The sequence below is a fragment of the Podarcis liolepis genome, assembly GCF_965112155.1.
Source record: "Podarcis liolepis genome assembly, chromosome: 5".
NCBI lineage: Eukaryota > Metazoa > Chordata > Lepidosauria > Squamata > Lacertidae > Podarcis > Podarcis liolepis.
This window is the reverse complement of record NC_139556.1, coordinates 102,326,734-102,350,702: the sequence shown is the minus strand read 5'-3', so window position 1 is coordinate 102,350,702 and position 23,969 is coordinate 102,326,734. Positions and strand designations below refer to the sequence as shown.

Genomic DNA, 23,969 nt, shown 5'->3' with positions numbered 1-23,969 from the left:
ATTTTGAACAAATGTGCAATTCATTGTTACTGCTTTGAGTTCTGTTGGGCTACTGTCTTCCTTAGTGGGTTGTGAAAACCACTATTCTGAAAAATGCTCAATCCATAGAGCATGAGACTCAATCTCAGGGTTGTGGGTTAGAGTCCCAAGTTGGGCTAAAGGATTCCTGCCTTGCAGGGAGTTGAACTAGATGACTCTTGTGGTCCCTGCCAGCACTATAAGAAGTATATGATTCTTACTGGGTCAGGGGCTCTGGGAATGAGTTTATGTAACCAAGGGGGCAGTGGCCTTTTGGGCTTGCCGATCAGAAGGTCAGCGGTTCGAATCCCCGCAATGGGGTGAGCTCCCACTGCTCTGTCCCAGCTCCTGCCAGCCCAGCAGTTCAAAAGCACACCAGTGGAGGTAGATAAATAGGTACCGCTATGGCGGGAAGGTAGACGGTGTTTCTGTGCACTCTGGTTTCCATCACGGTCTCCTGTTGCGCCAGAAGCGGTTTAGTCCTGCTGGCCACATGACCCAGAAAGGTGTCTGTGGACAAACGCTGGCTCCCTCGGCCAATAAAGCGAGATGAGCGCCACAACTCCATAGTCGCCTTTGACTGGACTTAACCATCCAGGGGTCCTTTACCTTTACCTTACCTAGACGTCACTGAGACAGAAGTGCAAACATGCTGGGAATGTTTGTTTGGAATCAGATTCCCAAAATCCTTGTGACACAGTCCACGTGGAAGGCACTGAGGCGTCACTCCTGGAAGCTGTGAGTTGCCCATGACTCACTTCCATAAATCAGCGTGCTCAACGTGCAGGCCTGATAGACCTTCATCTTGGTATTGGATGTTAGCATCACATTCTCCCAGACCCTTTTGCAGAAGCAAGCCATTGCTGCAGCTGCCTTGCCAATTCGCTTGTGCAGAGCTTCATAAACTTGCAAATGCATACAATCAAAACCCTCTGCAAAATGAAGCCTCCAGCCCCGGGCTTCAGAGCTTACCATATACCACGAGACCTTTGGCTTGGTCCCAGCTGGATAAAACCCTTCCACATCCGGGCAGGTGAGGTTCTTGTTCGTGTAGTCCAGGTACATGAGGACTTCTTCCGGCCTGATGGCCTGGCTGACGCAGGAACCGGGGTCTTTGTCAACGACTTCCAGCGGGAAAGCGACTTTGCTGCAGTAGGTGGTGTTTCTGCATGGAAAGGAGAAAAAATAGATTTCAAGGTTTTGACCACAAGGTTCACACTCAAAATACAAAAGGACTCACCAGTCACCCGAATATCTTTCTTGCATGTAACTGTTGAACATTTTAATGTTTTATTGAAGTGGGAACTGAGAGGTTGCAGTGATGAGATAGAATTTTAAAAAACTGTAGCATTGGAAGAGACCCAAAGGGTCATTTGGTCCAACCCGTGGGGTGTGGTGGGTGCAAAGAGAGAAGGTGGTTGAAAGAATAATTCGTGAATTCCCAATTTGACTCATGAGAGCTTTCTTTCTGTTGGCAATTTTCTTTTTAGACCTATATTATAATTATATTTTATCCTGGCATTCTACCTTGATGTACTTTTCTCCTGCATGCAATTTGCTTTCGCTTATTTTATGTGCATTTTTTCTCAGAGATTTATAACTGCAATTAAGTTGCTAAAAATGTATAGTTATGATTATTTGCAGCAGCAGCTGTACTGAATGTGGAATTTGTACTCATTATCACATACAGTATATATATATATATATATATATATATATATATATATATATATACGCACAAACACACACATATATATACACATACAGATACATATGTATATATACTCTGTGTGTGCGTGTGTATTTACTGAGATTTGTAAACAGCGTGGAGATTCCTTGAAATACAAAGTAATCTGCAAGCTAAACAAACCAATAAATATTTGTTTGCTTCTTCATATTTATATCTGCCACTATTCCTCCCATCTGGGCCCATCACCTCCTGGCAAATAGAAGGGGAAGAAATGGAGGCAGTGAGAGATTTTACTTTCTTGGGCTCCATGATAACTGCAGATGGTGACAGCAGCCACGAAATTAAAAGACGCCTGCTCCTTGGGAGAAAAGCAATGACAAACCTAGACAGCATCTTAAAAAGCAGAGACATCACCTTGCCAACAAAGGTCCGTATAGTTCAAGCTCTGGTTTTCCCAGTAGTGATGTATGGAAGTGAGAGCTGGACCATCAAGAAGGCTGATCGCCGAAGAATTGATGCTTTTGAATTCTGGTGCTGGAGGAGACTCTTGAGAGTCTCTGGTCAGACCTCACCTGGAGTACTGTGTCCAGTTCTGGGCACCACAATTCAAGAAGGACACTGACAAACTGGAACGTGTCCAGAGGAGGGCAACCAAAATGGTCAAAGGCCTGGAAACGATGCCTTATGAGGAACGGCTAAGGGAGCTGGGCATGTTTAGCCTGGAGAAGAGGAGGTTAAGGGGTGATATGATAGCCATGCTCAAATATATAAAAGGATGTCACATAGAGGAGGGAGAAAGGTTGTTTTCTGCTGCTCCAGACAAGCGGACACGGAGCAATGGATCCAAACTACAAGAAAGAAGATTCCACCTCAACATTAGGAAGAACTTCCTGACAGTAAGAGCTGTTTGACAGTGGAATTTGCTGCCAAGGAGTGTGGTGGAGTCTCCTCCTTTGGAGGTCTTTAAGCAGAGGCTTGACAACCATATGTCAGGAGTGCTCTGATGGTGTTTCCTGCTTGGCAGGGGGTTGGACTTGATGGCCCTTGTGGTCTATTCCAACTCTATGATTCTATGTTTCTAAGAAGATCAAACCTCTCCATTCTGAAGGAAATCAGCCCTGAGTGCTCACTGGAAGGACAGATCCTGAAGCTGAGGCTCCAAGACTTTGGCCACCTCATGAGAAGAGAAGATTCCCTGGAAAAGACCCTGATGTTGGGAAAGATGGAGGGCGCAAGGAGAAGGGGACGACAGAGGACAAGATGGTGGGACAGTGTTGTCGAAGCTACCAGCATGAGTCTGACCAAGCTGCGGAAGGCAGTGGAAGACAGGAGTGCTTGGCATGCTCTGGTCCGTGGGGTCATGAAGAGGCGGACACGACTAAACGACAATTTCCTCTCAAGCAGAACACAATCATGGAAAAGGGCAAGACAGATGATCGGATGACCCAAACACCCTCGTTCTTCCAACCTTAAAACCCCTCCCTACAAGCAGGGCCCCCTCTCCATCAGCTTCCTTACCTGAGCATGCAGGTGTAGTTTCCGGTGTCGTTGAGCAGAGCGGGGCGGAACCAGAGGGTGTCCTTCTCCTTGCTGATGTGGTTGTCGGGGAGGCGGAAATTGATGGGCTCCTCGATGTCCTGGCCTCGCCCAATCCAGTACCAGATCAGGGTGAGGCCCGCGGAGTGGGCGGTGCTGTAGTTGTACTTCAGGAAGGCTTCAAAGAGAGGACACTTGATTTTGGCCGGCTCCCCGTTGTAGACCGGCTTGTGCTTCATGGTGTCCACGCCCCAGTCGTCGCAGCGCTCTTGGGGGGGACAGGGAGAGAAATTTGCAGTCACCGGCTCTTGGCCTAACCTACCTCACAGGATTGTTGTGAAGGTAAACGGGGAAAGAATGCTGCTTGCCAAATTGCTGGGTTAAAAATGTAATTTTTTAAAAGGATACTTGCAAAACCATATCGAAAAATCAGAACTCCTATTAGAATAAACAAGTTCCGTTTTAAATACTGGAATACTAAATAAGATGGATAACAATGTGTAATAGAAAAAGAAGCATGAAATTAGGTTAAAGGTGTGTGAAAGAAAGTAAAAGAAGTGGAAAGAAACTGCAATTGAGTAGATTGGAAGTCTAACACAAAGGTGGGGTGACGGGTGGTGGATGGTGATGGGAAAAGGAATTATCTGTGGGACTGAGTGTAGGTATGTTTGAACATTTTAAAGGATTGTATGAAATGTATGTTTGTATGCTTGTATATTCGCAATATGTGTGTATTAATGCTGAATTATTTTAACAATAAAAACTATATATCTATATCTATATCTATATCTATATCTATATCTATATCTATATCTATATCTATATCTATATCTATATCTATATCTATATCTATCTATCTATCTATATATAATATTTTTTATTATGCAATATTCAGGACCATTCCATGAAGATGACTGGGCGCAGGGTTCTTTCTTGCCCCTTTACATGATTAGAAAGCTGAAGTATAGAATCATAGAATTTTAGAGTTGGAGGGGACCATGAGGGTCATCTAGTCCAACCCCCTGAAACACAAGAATCTTTTGCCCAACATGGGGCTCAAACCTATTACCCTGAGGTTAAGAGTCTCATGCTCAACTGCCCAACGCTAATCAGTTTTTGTATTTTAACTTCAGGATGTTTTAAAATACTCTTGAAATAAATTGCAGGAGCCGTGTTGGTCTGACGCAGTCGAAATAAATAAAATTTAAAAATTGTCCAGTAGCACCTTAGAGGCCAGCTAAGTATGTTTTGGGTATAAGCTTTTGTGTGCATGCACACTTCTTCAGATACACTGAAACAGAAGCCACCAGACCGATATATATATAGTGGGAGGGTGGGGTGGGGTTTTAGGAGATGGGTGATTGACTCAATGGGTATGGTCAACCTGTTGACAACTGTTAATGACTGCAATTAGTCCTACAGGAAAATATTTAAAATACTGTTGTATTTTTTCTCCTTGAACCTTATTGTTTTTGCTTACTCTAAGGCGCTTTGACAGTTTTTTTCTTAAGCAATCCACCAGTGTGCAAATTTTATTACACAAAATGGTTTTATAAAACTGCATTTAATTTATCGACTATGTAAGTGCAGGAAGGGCACTGAGGCAGAGGGCTCAAACAGCATTCGACTGTTAGCTGAAACACCTTACCCATTACAAAATCAAAATGGTTTAAGCCAAGTGGTACAGAGAACTGGCCACTTGCTGAGGGGTATAAAACGGCCATATGTCGGGGGAAGGAAACAAAATGATTGAAAAAGATGCAGGTCAAAAAAGATTCTGCACACTTTCCTGGGCAGAAATGCTGTTTAGAACCCAATTCTTATTTCCCTCCATCCTTATAACTGCCCCATCCTCAGATTTGCATTGCTAAACCGATTTTCCAATCTGCAAAATAATCTAGCATCCCCAGATTGCTATATTCATATGCAAGAGCCTTTGGGTGAAGGACTTTGTCCAAACATCTCCCAGAAATCAACATAAAGTCAGATCGTGAATTTGGACACTGTGGAACAGCAGGAATCGTTCTGAGATCCGGCAAGACGTCCGTCGGCAGTCGCTGGTTGTAGATTTAATTCCACGTCTAATTTACCGTGGCTGAATGTTGTCTGTCACACTCGCGGAGCATATTTATGCATTCGTCCGGCCTGTCTCTCCCTCCTGGGATTCTCAATTTACATGTTAATAAGTCTTATCTTGCAGAGGTATGGATCTGGGGCACAACGCCATTCACGGAGCTCCCAGTTCAGAATAGCGCAGGGTCTAATCTTGTTACCAAATGGGAGAACTGAAGAAGGATTCAGAGAATAAAATAAAGTCCGTGCAGTTCTTGACTCTGTCCTGAATCTCCCAACTGTTGGGTGTTTCATTGTGGATGCCCACAAATTCTACAGTTATAAGAAAGGGGGGGCACATTTTTCTGCCTGCTTTTGTCACACCATGTACAGTGGTACCTCTGGATGCGAATGGGATCCATTCCGCAGCCCTGTTCGCAACCTGAAGCGAGCGCAACCCACGTCCACACGTCCGTGGGTTGCAATTCACCGCTTCCACGCATGCACATGACATCATTTTGAGCGTCTGCGCATGCGCGAGTGGCGAAATACAGAAGTAACACACTCAGTTACTTCCGGGTCGCTACAGAGCGGGTGGAATGTTTTGGAAAGTGGCAGAGAGATATTTCTAAGTTTGTCTGGCAGGGCAAAAAGCCCAGAATAAAATTTAAAATACAAACTGATGCAAAGGAAAGAGGGGGGGTTGCCCTGCCGGACTTAAGGTTATATTATGAAGCTGCAGCTTTCTGCTGGATGAAAGATTGGTTACTTCTTGAGAACACTGATGTCCTGGATCTGGAAGGGTTTAATAATGCTTTTGGATGGCATGCTTATTTGTGGTACGACAAGGTAAAGATTCATAAAGCTTTTAAGAACCATATTGTTAGGAAAGCAATATTTAATGTCTGGACAAAATACAAAGACTTACTAGAAAATAAGACCCCAAGGTGGTTGTCACCAATGGAGGCCAAGGCTCGGAAAAGACTCAGTATGGAGGCCGAATGGCCGAAATATTGGGAAATAATTGAAAAAGTTGGAGACACTTGGAGGTTGCAGAGTTTGGAGAAATTAAAGGATAAAGTGCGAGATTGGTTACATTATGCTCAGATTAAAGAGGTTTTTAATTTGGATAAAAAGATAGGATTCCAGGTGGAAAAATCGAAACTAGAAACGGAATTGTTAGAACCCAAGACTAAGGTATTGTCAAAAATGTATAACTTGTTGCTAAAATGGAATACTCAAGATGAAACAGTTAAATCAGCCATGATAAAATGGGCGCAGGACATTGGGTACAACATTATGTTTGCTGACTGGGAAAGGTTATGGACCACCGGTGTGAAGTTTACGGCATGTAATGCCTTGAAAGAAAACATTATGAAAATGATATACAGGTGGTACATGACCCCAGTCAAGCTCGCAAAAATATACCATTTGCATGATAATAAATGTTGGAAATGTAAGGAGACTGAAGGAACATTCATTTGAGCGTCTGCGCATGCGCGAGTGGCGAAATCCAGAAGTAACACACTCAGTTACTTCCGGGTCGCTACGAAGCGCTGAGGAGATTTCACCCCTCCCATATCCAAGAATCTGCTGGTGTTCTCTGCTGATTCTCCAGAGAGGAGGGGGCAGTTTCTGCTCTCTACTTATTCCGCTCCAGCCTCACATCAAAGAGAGAGAGAGAGAGACTGAGTGTTAGAGAGAGATCGTGTGTATAGATAAGGTTGCTGCTAAGAGCAGCTGCAGACACTCAGTACAGTTCAGCATTTTCGTTTAGACCTCATTTAGCTCTGTACATAGTTGTGTATTATAGCTGTAGATAGAATAAAGAAGATATTCTATAGAGCTGCTCTCCGAGTCGTTTATGCTCTGCTATACTCTGCTGTGCGACAAATGGCTTCTTGTTGGAGTGAATCCGGTGCTCACAACTCTAAGCTGTGAGTCCACAGCACTTTGACCTGTTCCTGTGCAGAAGGTGGTCTCTGGAAGTGCTACCCAGCTCGCCTAGCCCAGTCGGGGCTGAAGTGTATGAGTCCAGTTGGTGGCACTGGCTCAAGGGCGATGCTGACAAGCGCAACCTGAAAATATTCATCCTGAAGCTACTTCAACCCGAGGTATGACTGTATAATCCTACACTTTTCTATTTTCATTCAAATCTAGATGAGATGGGCCCTTGGTAGTTCAACCCTTGCATACTCAAGTCACAAAAGAGAGATACGGTCAGCCTACAGCAACTTTTGCATCAGAATTTTATTTATTTCTAAGAACAAAATGCACAAAGAGGGATAGTTCGGTCAGTAGAGCATGAGACTCTTAACCTCAGAGTCAGGGGTTCAAGCCCCACATCGGGCAAAAGATTCCTGCGTTGCAGGGGGTTGGACTAGATGACCCTCGTGGTTCCCTCCAACTTTTATGATCCAATGAAAATGTTTCCGACAATCAATTTTGCCATTTCCACAAACTCACAGAGCTTGCTTCGCCATTCTAATAATGATGGTCTTTTCTCCCCCTTCCAATTCTTTGTGATCAATATTCTGGCCGCTGCTGTTGCGTAAAGGAAGACATTTTTTGACGGCAATCATTAGAGGCCATTCACATCAGAGAATAATTAAAGAGTGGGATGGAGTGAAGGAATATATGAACAAATATGGTTCCAGAACTGGAATATTAATAGATAATGTGTAAAACGTGCAGGGGTAAGCAAGGAAATAATAAAAGAATCAACTGAATAATTATTAAACTACAAAAACAAGATGGAAGAAGTTAAAAAATATATATTGAGATCACACATGGGTGAAGGGAAGTGGGGGGTCTAGGGGGATTTATAAAAAAAATTAATATAATATTTCTAATTGCGTTGCATTTATATATAGAAAAGGGAAGTCTATAGCAATTAGGTATATTTTAATCTAGTCATAGAATCATAGAATCCTAGAGTTGGAAGAGACCGCAAGGGCCATCGAGTCCAACCCCCTGCCAAGCAGGAAACACCATCAGAGCACTCCTGACATATGATAGTCAACTATGTACAGTGGTACCTCTGGATGTGAATGGGATCCGTTCCGGAGCCCCGTTTGCATCCTGAAGCAAACACAACCCACATCTGCGCGTGTAAGACTGAGAGGAGATATTATAATAATAATACAGTCATACCCTGGGTTAAAGTAGCTTCATGTTAAGTATTTCCCAGTTGCGCTCTGTGGTGACCCGGAAGTAATGGAGCGTGTTACTTTCGGATTTCGCCACTCGCGCATGTGTAGACGCTCAAAATGACGTCATGCGCATGCGCGGAAGCAGCAGAAAGCGACCTGCGCACACGCAGACGTGCAGTCGTGTGTTACGTTCTACTCAGGATGCGAACGGGAAAAGTGCTAAGAGGAAGGCACGCTTGGCAAATGCACACCGTGATCAACTTCTGCCCGGAAACCAATGTCCCCACTGTGGAAGGACGTGTGGATCCAGAATTGGCCTCCACAGTCGCTTATGGACTCATTGTTAAAACCGTGTTTATGGAAGACAATCTTACTCAGCTACGAGGGATCGCCAAAGAAGAAGAAGAACATATCGCTTTGTATAGTATCAGAACAATTACACACAAAACCCGCCAACCCAATAAAACATACATTAAAGCTAGACTTCCCCCAAATTCCTAGAGCTCGGCCTCACAAGAATCCCAGCGCTCTCAATTTAAAAGGAAAGGAGTCTTGCAGATGTGAGGAGTCCGCTTCTAGCAACCTCTTTAATCTCAAGCAAAGAGGCAGAAAAGCTCCCGTTGGCTTGGAGCTGGCCTTGGTCCAGCGCCAAGGAGAAATCTGGCTGCGTTTTCTGTTAACACAGAGCGGGTGTTTAACCATTGTGGCCGCCTGCCCAGGGAGGAAGGAAGGAAGGAAGGAAGGAAGGAAATGGACTCCATGACTCAGCAATGTATGAAGTCGAGGTGACGCGCAGCCCTCAAAGAGATGACTGATTCTGATAGATGTATCTTTAGCCGTCCCACCTTCCTCTGAACTCTTGCACGTCCAAGTTGGCTAACAGTAACCACCACCTTGGGCAGATTTCACATTAATAAGGGCAGTAGACAGATATGACCTTGCCAACAAAGGTTCATGTAGTTAAAGTTATGGTTTTCCCAGTGGTGATGTATGGAAGTGAGAGCTGGACTATAAAGAAGGCTGATCGCCGAAGAATTGATGCTTCTGAATTCTGGTGCTGGAGGAGACTCTGGAGAGTCCCATGGACTGCAAGAAGATCAAACCTCTCCATTCTGAAGGAAATCATCCCTGAGTGCTCCCTGGAAGGACAGATCATGAAGCTGAGGCTCCAAGACTTTGGCCACCTCATGAGAAGAGAAGACTCCCTGGAAAAGACCCTGGTGCTGGGAAAGATTGAGGGCACAAGGAGAAGGGGACGACAGAGGACGAGATGGTGGGACAGCGTTCTCGAAGCTACCAGCATGAGTCTGACCAAACTGCGGGAGGCAGTGGAAGACAGGAGGGCCTGGCGTGCTCTGGTCCAGGGGGTCACGAAGAGTCGGACATGACTAAACAACAAAAGGGAGCAAGGGAGGGGAGAGGCACTCCTCTGCCCGAGACCATGCTGAAGAGTTGCAGCTGCCAGTCACTGGGTGACTGACATAATACCAGGACTGACATCATCCTAGGCAGCTTCTTGCATTCTTCTCTGCAATCGTTTTTAATGAAAGGATGAATCATACGCAAGGCAGATGGAGCTCATTGTATAGCAGGAAAGATCAAAGCACCCATCCACTCCCCACTCAGGAAACCGTGAAGGAGCAGGAAGGAAAATTCATTCACTTCGTACACTTTCGCCATCCTGAAAGTTTAACATTGCTCAAAGTGTGCAAGGACTCCACGCGTTATGCAAGTTTTATGACACTCTTCAGAATCTCTCGATGTGGAAACGCAGATGGGTACAATTATGGTTGCCCCACGTCCAAAAGGATATTGCAGAGCTGGAAAAAGTTCTGAAAAAGGCAACCAAATTGATCTAGGAGGACAGAGTCACTCCCCTACGTATGAAGAAAAGTTGCAGCATTTGGGAGTTTTCTCAAATAGAAAAGTTGGGTCAGAGGCAATGTAATAGAAGTTTATAAAATTATACATGGCATGGCTATTGAGAAGTTTACCTCCCTCTCTCATAACACCAGAACTCATGGGTGTCCAACGCAGCTGAAGGTTGGAAGATTCAGGACATATAAAAGAAAGGAATTGTTCACATTTTGTTGTTTAGTCGCTTCGTCGTGTCCGCCTCTCCGTGACCCCCTGGACCAGAGCACGCCAGGCCCTCCTGTCTTCCACTGCCTCCTGCAGTTTGGTCAAACTCATGCTGGTCTCTTCGTGAACACTGTCCCACCATCAGACCAACATGGCTACCTACCTGAAACTTGCATTGCAGGGCACTGAACTAGATGACCATTGGTTGTCCCTTCTAACTCTACAGTTTTATGATTCTATCCTTAGAATTTTGCACTTATCTGAATTTTGCAATGCAGTTTCCTAAACAGCATTTTAATAATGAATATTTTGCAGGGAAAGTGTGCACAGAAATGAAGATAATCATAGAAATAACATACATACAGAAAATGTTTGCAAATACATTAGTCAAGACCACATACAAATATATGTTTCAATATGAAAAATTCGCACTAAAATGCCAATGATTCCCCCCCCCCATTGCAAATTGTTGCAAAATGTGGAGAATGAATGAATTTAGGACTGGAAACTTGAGAAATGAAGAGACCCAAAATTGACAGGACCTGGCATCCCTAATCCAAGCTGCAACAAAACTCTCCCAAAGATTATCAGGCCATGAGGAGAGCAAAGAGTATTGTTGAGAGAGGATAAGTCCATTTCTCTTGGAGTCCCAGAGACCCATCAGTAGGAAGCCAGAATCACTCAGGGCCTGGGAATCCCCAGAGTTGATTCCTCCTGACTGTGACAAATGGGCCTGTCAGCGGCTCTGGCTAATTGCATGCCAACATGTTCATCTCGCTCTGCTCTGGGCTCATCTGCTTCCCTCAAGGGAGCCCTTGGCCGACAAAGCCCTGAACCACTGCCCCGCTTTGCAAAAGAGGAGGGAGCAGCCTCACCTTGTGGGAATTGAGGGGGCTGCATCTCTCAGTTAGGCACTAGGCTTCCGTGTGCACATTCAGTGCCCTCATGGCCTTTGGCAACAGGAGGGGGGTATTGGAAAAACCTATTTGGTGTTTCGCAACTTTCTAACTAGTTGCAGGACCTTAGCCAGACCTAGCAGAGTAAACGCAGAATCCACGGAAGCAATTGGCGACTTGGCTGCAGACAGGATAGACGAAGCAGGAACCAGGAACTTGTAGTTAGGTACAGATAGGTAGCCGTGTTGGTCTGCCATAGTCAAAATAAAAAAATTCCTTCCAGTAGCACCTTAAAGACCAACTAAGTTAGTTCTTGGTATGAGCTTTCGTGTGCATGCACACTTCTTCAGATACACTGAAACAGAAGTTGCCAGATCCTTCTATATAGTGAGAAGGTGGGGAGGGGTATTACTCAGAAGGGTGGTGGGAATGGGAGATTGGCAGATAGCTGAGATGAGCCTGTTGACGACTCTTAACGACTGCAATAGGTCTTACAGGAAAAGGCAAGGGGTGAGAAGGTGAAAAATGGCTTAGTCATGTATAATGAGATAAGAATCCAATGTCTTTGTTCAGACCAGGTCTCTCCATGGTTTTAAGTTTGGTAATGAGTTGCAATTCAGCAGCTTCTCTTTCCAGTTAGGTAGTTAGGTATTTATTATATACAGTGCACTATTTACAGGAACAGAACTCAGATCTTTTGCTAGCTCTCTGTGACACGACTCACAACTCCTACACTCACTGACACACTGACACACTGAACCTCTGAACTCTGAACTAACACATTCCAGTTAGTAGGCCATTAATTATCACTCCCTTGAGAGAGCTTGACCAGTCAGGGAGCTGTATCCATGTCTCTGTTATCACTAGGCAGACTTACTCCTTCAGATTGCCTTCTGGCTGTTTGCCAAACCTTAATTGACTCTGTGTGAGTAGCTGCACATACACAGTTTCCCAACAGGGGGTGCTTCTCTGCATCACCATGGGACAGCCTGGGTCCTTTGCCTCTGTCCATGCTCAGAGGAGCAGCTCTTGGGATCCCAGTTGCCAGGTATGTCTGATTCCCAAGAGACTGCGTTCTACTCACAGTATAAAAATACTGGCTGTGATCTACTCATTGTCAAAGCTGGGGAGACAAAGTTGGAGTAGGCAAAGTTGTTGAGCTCTTTTTGGGGGGGGGGCAAAGCTGTTGAGCCTCTTTTTTTGGGGGGGGTTAGATATCAACCAGGATCCCGCGATCCTGGTTGATATCTAGCCGACCTAACCGGAAGAGTCCGCGACCAGAAGGAGGAGGAGTATCAGGAAGAGTGGATTAAATTTAATGATTATTTAGTTAAATATGTTAAGTTAAATTAACTGAAAACAGCTTGCAGATACTTAATTGGCTTAGGATTTTATTTATCTTAAGTGATGAATTAATATGTTTAATTTCATAATGTGAAGATCTAAGGATGTTAATGTTTAAGTTACATTTTATAAGAACTGTGATTTGGAAAACCGTTAAAAGGATATGCAATGAAATTCAACCAAGGGGGAAGCGAGGAAGTCACTTAACAATGTTAATAAGTGTAATTTTCAATAAGGCTATGATTTATGTTTGTTTGTCATATGTGTTTGTTTGTTTATAATGTTGTGAAAACCAATAAAAAAAAATTGAAGCAAAAAAAAGGACCCCGCGATCAACCAGGATCAGCCATGGACGCCATGCAATCGACCGGCAGGTCGTGAATGACTGGTTGGACATGCCTGCCAGATACTTATTTTACATTTTTCAGGGAAGCTCCACCTGTAGCTTCCTGCCCAAGGCCAAAGTGGGATGGGGTCACTCACCAGAGGGGCTGCCAAGGTCAAGGGCGCAGAGCCAAAGAGCTACCAGCAGGAGGCAGCGGACCTTCATCCTGCAGGGACAGAAAAACAACCACAGGGGACAGAATGGTTATTTCGGCTATTTTGTTGTTGTTGTTGATGATGATGTACTTATACTTATAACCCACCTTTCCCCCTGACAGGACTGAAGGCAGCTGACACATAAAAACAAGAACCACTAAAAACATAGAAAAACCAATCATTAAAATACAATTCAGCATTGATGGAGTTAAAAGCTATATACCAGAAATCCCCAAACTCAGCCCTCTAGCTGTTTTGGGACTACAACTCCCATCATAATGGGACCAGTGGTCAGGGATGATGGGGATTGTAGTCCCAAAACAGCTGGAGGGCCGGGTTTGGAGGTGCCTGCTATATACCATCTCTTTTAAAACATAGCAATAATTATAATAAATATAACATGCCCCCATTGGCTTTTTTAAATAGAGCATTTCTAAAGCAGCATCAATGCACTGGTGTAGTCTAAAGGCAAGACAGGCAGGTGCCTGACCCAAGAAACAGGTGCCGACAGTTTAAAAATCATTATTAAAAACAGGTCAAACAAAAAACCACTATCCAGGCAGGGCCAAAGCTGAGACTTCAGTCAAAAGTGATAAAAGGCACTTCTGGCCACAGAGGCCACCTGAGCCTCAAGTGATAATGATGGTTGCATAAGAAGGTCAGAAGAGGCTGGTGGATCAGGCCCATGGCCCATCTAGTCCGGCATCCTCTTCTCACAGTAGACCTCCATCGTTCTGCCCGGACTGAGGTCCAGCTCCGAGGGCCTTCTGGCGGTTCCCTCACTGCGAGAAGCGAGGTTACAGGGAACCAGGCAGAGGGCCTTCTTGGTGGTGGCGCCCGCCCTGTGGAACGCCCTCCCATCAGATGTCAAAAGAAAAAAAACAACTACCAGGCTTTTCGGAGACATCTGAAGGCAGCCCTGTTTAGGGAAGCTTTTAATGTTTGATGCATTACTGTATTTTAATATTTTGTTGGAAGCCGCCCAGAGAGGCTGGGGAAGTCCAGCCAGATGCGCGGGGTATAAATAACAAATTATTATTATTATTATTATTATTATTATTATTATTATTATTATTATTATTATTACAGATGCCTGTGGGAAACCAGCAAGCAGGATTCGAGAGCAACAGCAACACTCTCCCCTCCTCTGGCTTCCACAAACTTTTTTTTCTTTCCATTTGCTGTATTTCATTTATCAAATTTATATACCGCCCTAAACCCAGAGGTTATAGGTTAGACGAGGTTCAGAATCTGGATGCGGAGAGCATGAGAGCATAAATGTGGAGGCGCAGAGCACAGCCATCGTGGCCAGTACCCATTGACAGCTCTCTCCCCCTCCATGAATTTGCCCAGTCTTCTTTTAAAGTTTGGTGACCACTTCCTGTGGGAGGGAGTTCCACAGGTTAACTAGAGAGTTCTAGTGGAAAGGGAGAAAAACCTCCATGCCATTTAAAGGCTTTCTGGGAAATGATATATAATGAGTTAAAGAAAATGTTTAAAAACACTTTTGTTAAAAAAAAACAACCAGAAGCCTTTTTACTGGGTATAGTAGGCAAAGACATCCCAAGAAAAGATAAAAGACTGTTCATGTATGCAACAACTGCGGCAAGAATTCTTTTAGCCCAAAAATGGAAACAAGAAGAAGTACCAATGACAGAAGAGGGGCAGATGAAGTTGATGATGATGATGATAATAATAATAATAACAATAAACTTTTATTTATACTCCACCCTTCCCGGAGTGGAAGCTCATACCAAGAACAAACTTAGCTGGTCTCTAAGGTGCTACTGGAAGGAATTTTTTAAATTTTGTTTCCACTACGGCAGACCAACACGGCTACCTACCTGCAGAGAGGAAGGGAGAGATTGGGGTCCTTTTCTGCAAACCCTCCCTGACCTGCCAAAGGCTCAGGCCAGCCCCTCAACATCCTGCAGCCCCTTCCTGGAATAAGCAGCTCTCTTGCAGTCGCTGCTGCCGGCTGGCGTGCCTTCAGATGTTCTAATGAGCCTGTCTCTCCCCTGGGGCCTCCAGATCATTAAGGAAGGAAAACAATTAGAGGAGCGCAGGCAAACTTCGTCAAGCGCCTCCGCTGCAGTACGCACCTCTGCCTCTGTTTTCATCCTGAAGCAAAGTTATTAACCCGAGGTACTATTTCTGGGTTAGCGGAGTCTGTAACCTGAAGCGTCTGTAACCTGAAGAGTCTGTAACTCGAGGTACCACTGTATGCCAGTACCTACCTCACTGAGGGTTTGAGGTCTATTGGCTCACCTCACCTGGCTCAGTCGGCCAGTCAAAGCCATTCCCGGGATATGGCCGCTGTCACCTGCTGACAGCTTCTAGGAGCCCCAGGTGAAATCTGAGTGCAGGATGGGGACCAAAGGTAAATATGTTACCTGAGAAGGAGCACAATGTGTCCAGTATCAGAGGTACCATCCCCTCCCCTAACACCCCATACACCCAGGTTGGAAGAAAATGCAATAAATCAATGTATATATATTTTAAACATTCTGTGACAAAGCTATTGGCTCCATTTGCCCCTTGGTTCATTAAGTTGAAGCCCCCTCAGCACCATCCACTAAGCACCTTGGAGAGGGACCATGTCAAGATCCCAAGTTGGGCCACTATCCTGTTTCTTTTTCCTTTTCCTTTTCTTTTTTTATTGATACAGCAAGAAAAGAAAAAAGAGAGAACACAAATACCAAATTACACACAGGAATAACAATAGATACTGAATTTTCTTGACAAAAAATGAGCCATAAATTGGTCTTAACACTAAAGACCAAACCTCCCATCTATTCCATACTTTGATTTCATATAACTTATTGCCAGTACAGTGGTACCTCAGGTTACATACGCTTCAGGTTACAGACTCTGCTAACCCAGAAATAGTACCTCGGATTAAGAACTTTGTTTCAGGATGAGAACAAAAATTGTGCTCCGGCGGCAGTGGGCGGCCCCATTAGCTAAAGTGGTACCTCAGGTTAAGAACAGTTTCAGGTTAAGAACAGACCTCTGGAATGAATTAAGTTCTTAACCTGAGGTACCACTGTACAAACTTTATCATTATTAAACTTTTTCTTAATATATCTTAATTCTTATATCTGCCTTTCCACTATTACTGAAGTTCCTCGAATGCTGCAACCGAGTTTAAACTACTATATTTATATTTCAAATATTCTTTGAAAACCTCCCATTTTGATTTATTCTTTATTTTTTCCTGATAGACCGTCTAATTCTGCATATTCTGTCAGCTTTTAGATCCAATCTTGTTTACACTCTCCTGTTTCCATTTGCCAAGGATTTTCTGTCACCTCTTAGGTGGTCCTTCCCGAAGTCCCACCACGGAGTTGCCCCCTGGGCATGACTGAACAGCAACCTGCCACCCAACCACCGGACCCTTAGCAACAAGAGACAAATGTCGTGGCAACCAGCCCTCACCCCAAATACAGATGATCTGTTTTCATTTTGCTTTAAGCACCTACGACTGACCCGAAGGCTCCGAAGCAAACTGCAAATGGCAGACTGAAGGATGCAACCAAACAGACCAAACTGTTTTGTACCTTTGCTATTATTAATCATTATTATACTTGCTTATCTCCTGCAATTTCTCCCACACTAGGACTCAAGGCGGCTCAGACAAATTAAAACAATGCAGATAAAACTGAAAAAGCGAAAAACATATGAAAGAAAATGGCTAAAAAGGTAATCAGACGCTGATGGAATTAAAAATAAATAACCGGTAGATTAAAATGCACGGCACTATCAAAAGCCATTTCCACAACAGTCAGTTCCCAGAGGCCTGCCGAAATAAAACCGTCTTTGTTATCCTACTTTTCAACTACTATTACCCTTAATATCTGGATATTAGAGAACCACAGCAGAATCCTAAACAGCGTTGACGAAGGAGCTTGCAATGGCTCTCCTTTTATACCACATTCAGTTAATAGTTCTGTGTGCGTCGCAAATTTGTATCACCAAGCAATTCTCAAACCTGATGGCGATGTCCAGGGAGGGTTAAAAATCCACATTGTAAGATACTGTAAGAGGGAGTGTCCTTAAACAGCATAAGAGAATGTGCAGGATCAGTATCCTGTTCTCACAGTGGAACTTCCAGGGGGAATTTCGGGAGTCACAGAGCCAGAATTGGACAGCCACCAAATTAATACCCATTTGTATTCATTCTTCCCAGCTATCTGGCATGGAGAAGTGGAGGGAGAAACTCTTTGCTCCCTCTCTCATAACACCAGAATTCGTGGACATTCAAGGAAGCTGATTTGGGACGGATAAAAGGAAGGACTTCTTCAGGCAGCACATAATTAAACTGCGGAACTCCCTCCCACAGGAAGAATTGACAGCCATTAAGCTAGATCAGTCAGTCAGTTTTACTGCACATAGACAAAGGCTGCTGCAATGTACACAGAATCATTCAACAATTCAAAGAAAATATGCTGGATTAATACAAAAAAACTTTAAACATTTATATTATCAAGACATTGCCTACTCTAAATAGAGCTATAAAAGTACCTTAATATACAGGTTAAGACATTAAACAATAAAATTTAAAGGCTAAAATCATCACATGGCCACTAATATATATATAAAAATAATGTTAATTAATACAATGTGCAATTATATACCAAGCTAGAGAACTTTAAAAGAGGATGACACAAATTCATGGAGGCAGCGTGGATTATTGATGGTTACTAGCCAGCATGTGGGTGCAGGTGGCACTGCGGTCTAAACCACCAAGCCTCTTAGGCTTGCAGGTCAGGTGGTCAGCGGTTCGAATCCCCATGACAGGGTGAGCTTCCGTCGCTCTATCCCAGCTCCTGCCAACCTAGCAATTTGAAAGCACACCAGCGCAAGCAGATAAATAGGTACCGCTGTGGCGGGAAGGTAAACGGTGTTTCTGTGCACTCTGGTTTCCATCACGGTGTTCCGTTGTGGCAGAAGCATTTTAGTCCTGCTGGCCACATGACCCGGAAAGCTGTCTGTGGACAAATGCCGGCTCCCTTGGCCTGAAAGTGAGATGAGCGCTGTGACCCCATAGTTGACTTAACCATCCAGGGGTCCTTTACCTTTAACTTTTACCTTTACTTGCGAGAATGTCTCTGCTCTGCCTCCAGTGTGGTGTAGTGGTTCAGAGCGGTGGACTCGTAAACTGGGGAACTGGGTTCGCGTCTCCGTTCCTCCACAGGCAGCTGCTGGGTGACCTTGGGCCAGTCACACTTCTCTGAAGTCTCTCAGCCCCACTCACCTCACAGAGTGTTTGTTGTGGGGGAGGAAGGGAAAAGGAGATTGTTAGCCACTTTGAGACTCCTGAAGGGGAGTGAAAGGTGGGATATCAAATCCAAACTCTTCTTCTTCTTCTTCCACAACTGGAGGCAGCGATGCTTCTGAATACCATCTGAATACCATCTGCTGAAAACCACAGGAGGGGAGAGTTGTTGCTCTTGATCTCAAATCCTGCTTGCAGGTTTCCCAGTGGGGCATCTGCTTGGCCACTGTGAGAAGAGGATGCTGGACTAGGTGGTTCCCCTTTGGCCTGATCCGTCAGGCTCTCCTTACATTCTAATCAGCAAGGCATTTGACAAGGTGCCCCATGATATTCTTGTAAAGAAGCTGGTAAAATGCGGTCTTGACTATGCTACCACTCAGTGGATTTGTAACTGGCTGACGGACCGAACCCAAAGGGTGCTCATCAATGGTTCCTCTTCATCCTGGAGAAGAGTGACTAGTGGGGTGCCACAGGGTTCTGTCTTGGGCCCGGTCTTATTCAACATCTTTATCAACGACTTGGATGATGGACTCAAGGGCATCCTGATCAAATTTGCAGATGACACCAAACTGGGAGGGGTGGCTAACACCCCAGAGGACAGGATCACACTTCAAAACGACCTTGACAGATTAGAGAACTGGGCAAAAACAAACAAGATGAACTTTAACAGGGAGAAATGTAAAGTATTGCACTTGGGTAAAAAAAATGAGAGGCACAAATACAAGAAGGGTGACACCTGGCTTGAGAGCAGTACATGTGAAAAGGATCTAGGAGTCCTGGTTGACCACAAACTTGACGTGAGCCAACAGTGTGACGCGGCAGCTAAAAAAGCCAATGCAATTCTGGGCTGCATCAATAGGAGTATAGCATCTAGATCAAGGGAAGTAATAGTGCCACTGTATTCTGCTCTGGTCAGACCTCACCTGGAGTACTGTGTCCAGTTCTGGGCACCACAATTCAAGAAGGACACTGACAAACTGGAACGTGTCCAGAGGAGGGCAACCAAAATGGTCAAAGGCCTGGAAACGATGCCTTATGAGGAACGGCTAAGGGAGCTGGGCATGTTTAGCCTGGAGAAGAGGAGGTTAAGGGGTGATATGATAGCCATGTTCAAATATATAAGAGGATGTCACATAGAGGAGGGAGAAAGGTTGTTTTCTGCTGCTCCAGAGAAGCGGACACGGAGCAATGGATCCAAACTACAAGAAAGAAGATTCCACCTAAACATTAGGAAGAACTTCCTGACAGTAAGAGCTGTTCGACAGTGGAATTTGCTGCCCAGGAGTGTGGTGGAGTCTCCTCCTTTGGAGGTCTTTAAGCAGAGGCTTGACAACCATATGTCAGGAGTGCTCTGATGGTGTTTCCTGCTTGGCAGGGGGTTGGACTCGATGGCCCTTGGGGTCTCTTCCAATTCTAGGATTCTATGATTCTATGATTCTTATCTGATTCAACCACACTTGAAAGAGCCTTCCGGAGATGGGAAGATAAGAACTCTGCAACGTGATCTGGCCTGTTATTGTGGTGCAGACTGGCTGCTTGGCTTTCTCTGGAGATTGCAGGCATGCCCACCTCAAGGTCCACCAAGGCAAGGGCACTGACTTGCCCCCCCCCCACATTGTCATCACAAGATGTGTCATGCCACAAGTCATGTGAGGCATCCCGCCCTCAGGCCAGTATGCAGGAGCACCCTGCCGGTGCGCTGGGTGGGGAATAGGGAGCATGGATCTGGGCTCCGCAATCCACACCGGCAGAAGAAGATGGGTGCGGGGGGGCGGCGTGCACACCGCCCTGGGTGTAATCCCTGAGGGCCGCCTGCCCACCCGCCCGTGACTCAGACTCCCATGCCTACCACAAACAAAGGGGCAAAGGGGCATGAGCCGCCAGGGAAAGGGGGGAGCTGCTGCGCCACTTTGTTCACGGTAGGCGTGGGAGAAGCAATGGCAAACATAGACAGCATCTTCAAAAGCAGAGACATCACCTTGCCAACAAAGGTCCGTAGAGTTAAAGCCATGGTTTTCCCAGGCGTTATGTATGGAAGTGAGAGCTGGACCATAAAGAAGGCTGATGGCAGAAGAATGGATGCTTTTGAATTCTGGTGCTGGAGGAGACTCTTGAGAGTCCCATGGACTGCAAGAAGATCAAACCGATCCATTCTGAAGGAAATCAGCCCTGAGTGCTCACTGGAAGGACAGATCGTGAAGCTGAGGCTCCAAGACTTTGGCCACCTCATGAGAAGAGAAGACTCCCTGGAAAAGACCCTGATGTTGGGAAAGATGGAGGGCACAAGGAGAAGGGGACGGCAGAGGACGGGATGGTTGGATAGTGTTCTAGAAGCTACCAGCATGAGTCTGACCAAACTGCGGGAGGCAGTGGAAGACAGGAGTGCCTGACGTGCTCTGGTCCAGGGGGTCACGAAGAGGCGGACACGACTAAACGACTAAACTACAAGGCGTGGGAGTCTGAGTCGTGGGCGCGCTGAATGTCACCCCCCTTTGCACCGGTAACAAAGCAGCACAGCAACTGAAAAATAAAACTCTCCTCCTGCTCTGTGCCCAGAATGGCTGCCGTGGGGTCAGGTCAATTGTCTGGTTTGACACGGGAGGTGGGTTGGTCTGGGCCCCTGAGAGCCCTCTGTGAGTCACCAAGGGAAAGGAATTGGGGGCCTCTGCCACGGGGCCCAGCTTAGCTGTGATTCCTGCATTGCAGATGTCCCTTCCATCTCTCCAGTTCTGTGATTAAGACAGCCTTTCATTCTGACTCTTTGTCTGGGGTTGTAGATCAAAACATCTGGATGGTGCCAGGTTGTCAGAGGCTGAAGTAAGGAATCTGAGTAACCCCTGGAGGAGGAGGAGGAGGAAACCTGGGATCCCGCCCAACCTGGGCCGCGGGGGCATATGCTCCACCACTGGCACTCCGCTCTCAGCCCCCTCCTCCCCACACAACATCAGGCAGGGGGCTGAAGACCCCTCACCCCCCCAACCTGCAGCCCCTGCATCAAGGCCAAAGGAGAGTGCAATTGGTGCATTGCAACATGGTTCAATGCTGTCTACAAAGCCTTTGGCATCCTTGGGAAGGGGAGGCCAACACAAGTGCTTGGAGTGCAGGTGCGATCAAGGAAAAAGACATGCATGTAGTTGAGCAGTTTTCTCTCTCCCGAAATCTCCTCCTCATCTACGTGGTACAAGAGCACCTCTAATTATAGGTAAAGTCACACGCAAGACTCTGCGCACTGGGTTACAGGTCATACCAGGGCCGGGCTGTTTTTGTTCTTAGTTTCCTTGTGTATTTTGTGTTTCCCTATATCAGGGGTCGGAGACTCTTGAGAGTCCCATGGACTGCAAGAAGATCAGACCTCTCCATTCTGAAGGAAATCAGCCCTGAGTGCTCACTGGAAGGACAGATCCTGAAGCTGAGGCTCCAAGACTTTGGCCACCTCATGAGAAGAGAAGACTCTCTGGAAAAGACCCTGATGTTGGGAAAGATGGAGGGCACAAGGAGAAGGGGACGACAGAGGATGAGATGGTTGGACAGTGTTCTCGAAGCTACCAGCATGAGTTTGACCAAACTGCGGGAGGCAGTGGAAGACAGAAGTGCCTGGCGTGCTCTGGTCCAGGGGGTCACGAAGACTCAGACACAACTAAACAACTAAACAACAAGAACATATCAGAGGTCAGCAAACCTTTTCAGCAGGGGGCCGGTCCACTGTCCCTCAGACCTTGTGGGGGCCCGGACTATATTTTGAAGAAAAAAATGAACGAATCCTATGCCCCACAAATATCCCAGAGATGCATTTTAAAGAAAAGCACACATTCTACTCATGTAAAAACACGCTGACTCCCGGACCGTCCATGGGCCAGATTGAGAAGGCCATTGGGCCATCCAGCCCACGGGCCTTAGGTTGCCTACCCCTGCCCTATATTGTAATTTTAGGCTGCAACTGCCCTGAGATCAATGGATGAAGGGTGGTATACAAATAATGATAAGAAAATAATAAAATCCAAGGAACTGGGAGAGGGAAGGGTGGGGGGAAATGAAGAAATCACAGAAAGAGAAAACAATTTACTAAAACAGCTGACAAAAGGCGGGACAGTGGGCGGGAGGGAGGGGATTCAGAATTGAACAGATACTGGAAAAGGTCCTTCAGACCCTCCAGGAAATGCTTTTGCTTCTTACTATCGGGAACTGCAGAAAATAAGGCGATGGGGGGGGGGGATTTGCGGAAATTGGACAATGGAGAAAATTACTGTAGCAGAAGCCATCTGGGCTCCATTGAGCGGGGAATAGAAAATGCATTCCAGGCAGCCAGATTGCTCTTCGGGGGGCGATTGCTGCCTCTGAACATCAGTTGCCGTTTTATCAGAGTTTATCGGGACCTCGGCAGGCAGATCAGGGGGACAGAGCCTGCATTGAGCCCCGGCAAGCAGAACGACAAGCTACAGCAAACAGACCTGACTGACAAGCAGCCAGCCTCCCCGACATAATAGGGCATGGCCTTTCAAGGTCGTGACGGGATGACAACATTTATTTTTTATTTCTCTGGCTTAGCAGAGAGCCTTGCTGACGCAGCAGTCCCAGAAACACAAAACTGCTGCTTTCAACAGGATCTACTTGCTCCTTGCTTTTGTGCTATTGAAATATACTCAGAGTCGCAAAGTGATTTCATGCTCTTTATTCAGCTCATAGTGGTGAGGAGGAATGAATGAAAGTCCCCTCAAAGTATCTGCTTTATATACATTACTTACACAATGGGCTGCACATGATTGGTTAATTCTGGAATTCTACTGTAAGCCAATCAGGTTGTGGATTCACTTCTATCTGGAGCATGATTGGGTGGTTCCTGCCAACCAATCATACTGCTGCATTGTTCTTGGACCAATCAGACTGCTGCATTCTGAATCCTATTGTTCTAGGACCAATCAGACTGCTGCAATTTGGATCCTATTGTTCTAGGACCAATCAGACTGCTGCAGTTTGGATCCTATTCAACTCAGTACATAACACCTATGCAAAACTTTCCAAGTAAATGGGAAGGGCCCCTGCAAAAGCTGTTTCAGCAATGGTGCCTGCTAGGGGGGAAATCACCTAAGAGACATCACCTTGCCAACAAAGGTCCGTATACTTCAAGCTCTGGTTTTCCCAGTAGTGATGTATGGAAGTGAGAACTGGGCCATAAAGAAGGCTGATTGCCAGAGAATTGATGCTTTTGAATTCTGGTGCTGGAGGAGACTCTTGAGAGTCCCATGGACTGCAAGAAGATCAAACCTCTCCATTCTGAAGGAAATCAGCCCTGAGTGCTCACTGGAAGGACAGATCCTGAAGCTGAGGCTCCAAGACTTTGGCCACCTCATGAGAAGAGAAGACTCCCTGGAAAAGACCCTGAT

At 45.6% G+C, this 23,969-nt stretch overlaps 1 protein-coding gene across 8 annotated transcripts in view; it reads right to left on the bottom strand.

Annotated features, from left to right (window-relative positions):
- IL1RAP (interleukin 1 receptor accessory protein) overlaps window positions 1–23,969 on the bottom strand; it is a 102,389-nt gene that overhangs the window by 46,973 nt on the left and 31,447 nt on the right. For 4 of the 8 annotated variants that reach the window (XM_083504145.1, XM_083504140.1, XM_083504141.1 and 1 more), the window contains exons 3-5: window positions 13,254–13,321; window positions 3,227–3,512; window positions 991–1,183 (exon numbers count right to left, since the gene is read on the bottom strand). In XM_083504145.1, coding sequence (XP_083360271.1) covers window positions 991–1,183; window positions 3,227–3,512; window positions 13,254–13,320 — 546 coding nt within the window. In that variant the 5' untranslated portion in view covers window position 13,321. Of the gene's footprint in view, window positions 1–990; window positions 1,184–3,226; window positions 3,513–11,405; window positions 11,558–13,253; window positions 13,322–18,388; window positions 18,678–23,969 lie in introns of those variants that run through there. The other 4 variants (XM_083504144.1, XM_083504143.1, XM_083504142.1 and 1 more) reach the window with 4 other exon arrangements.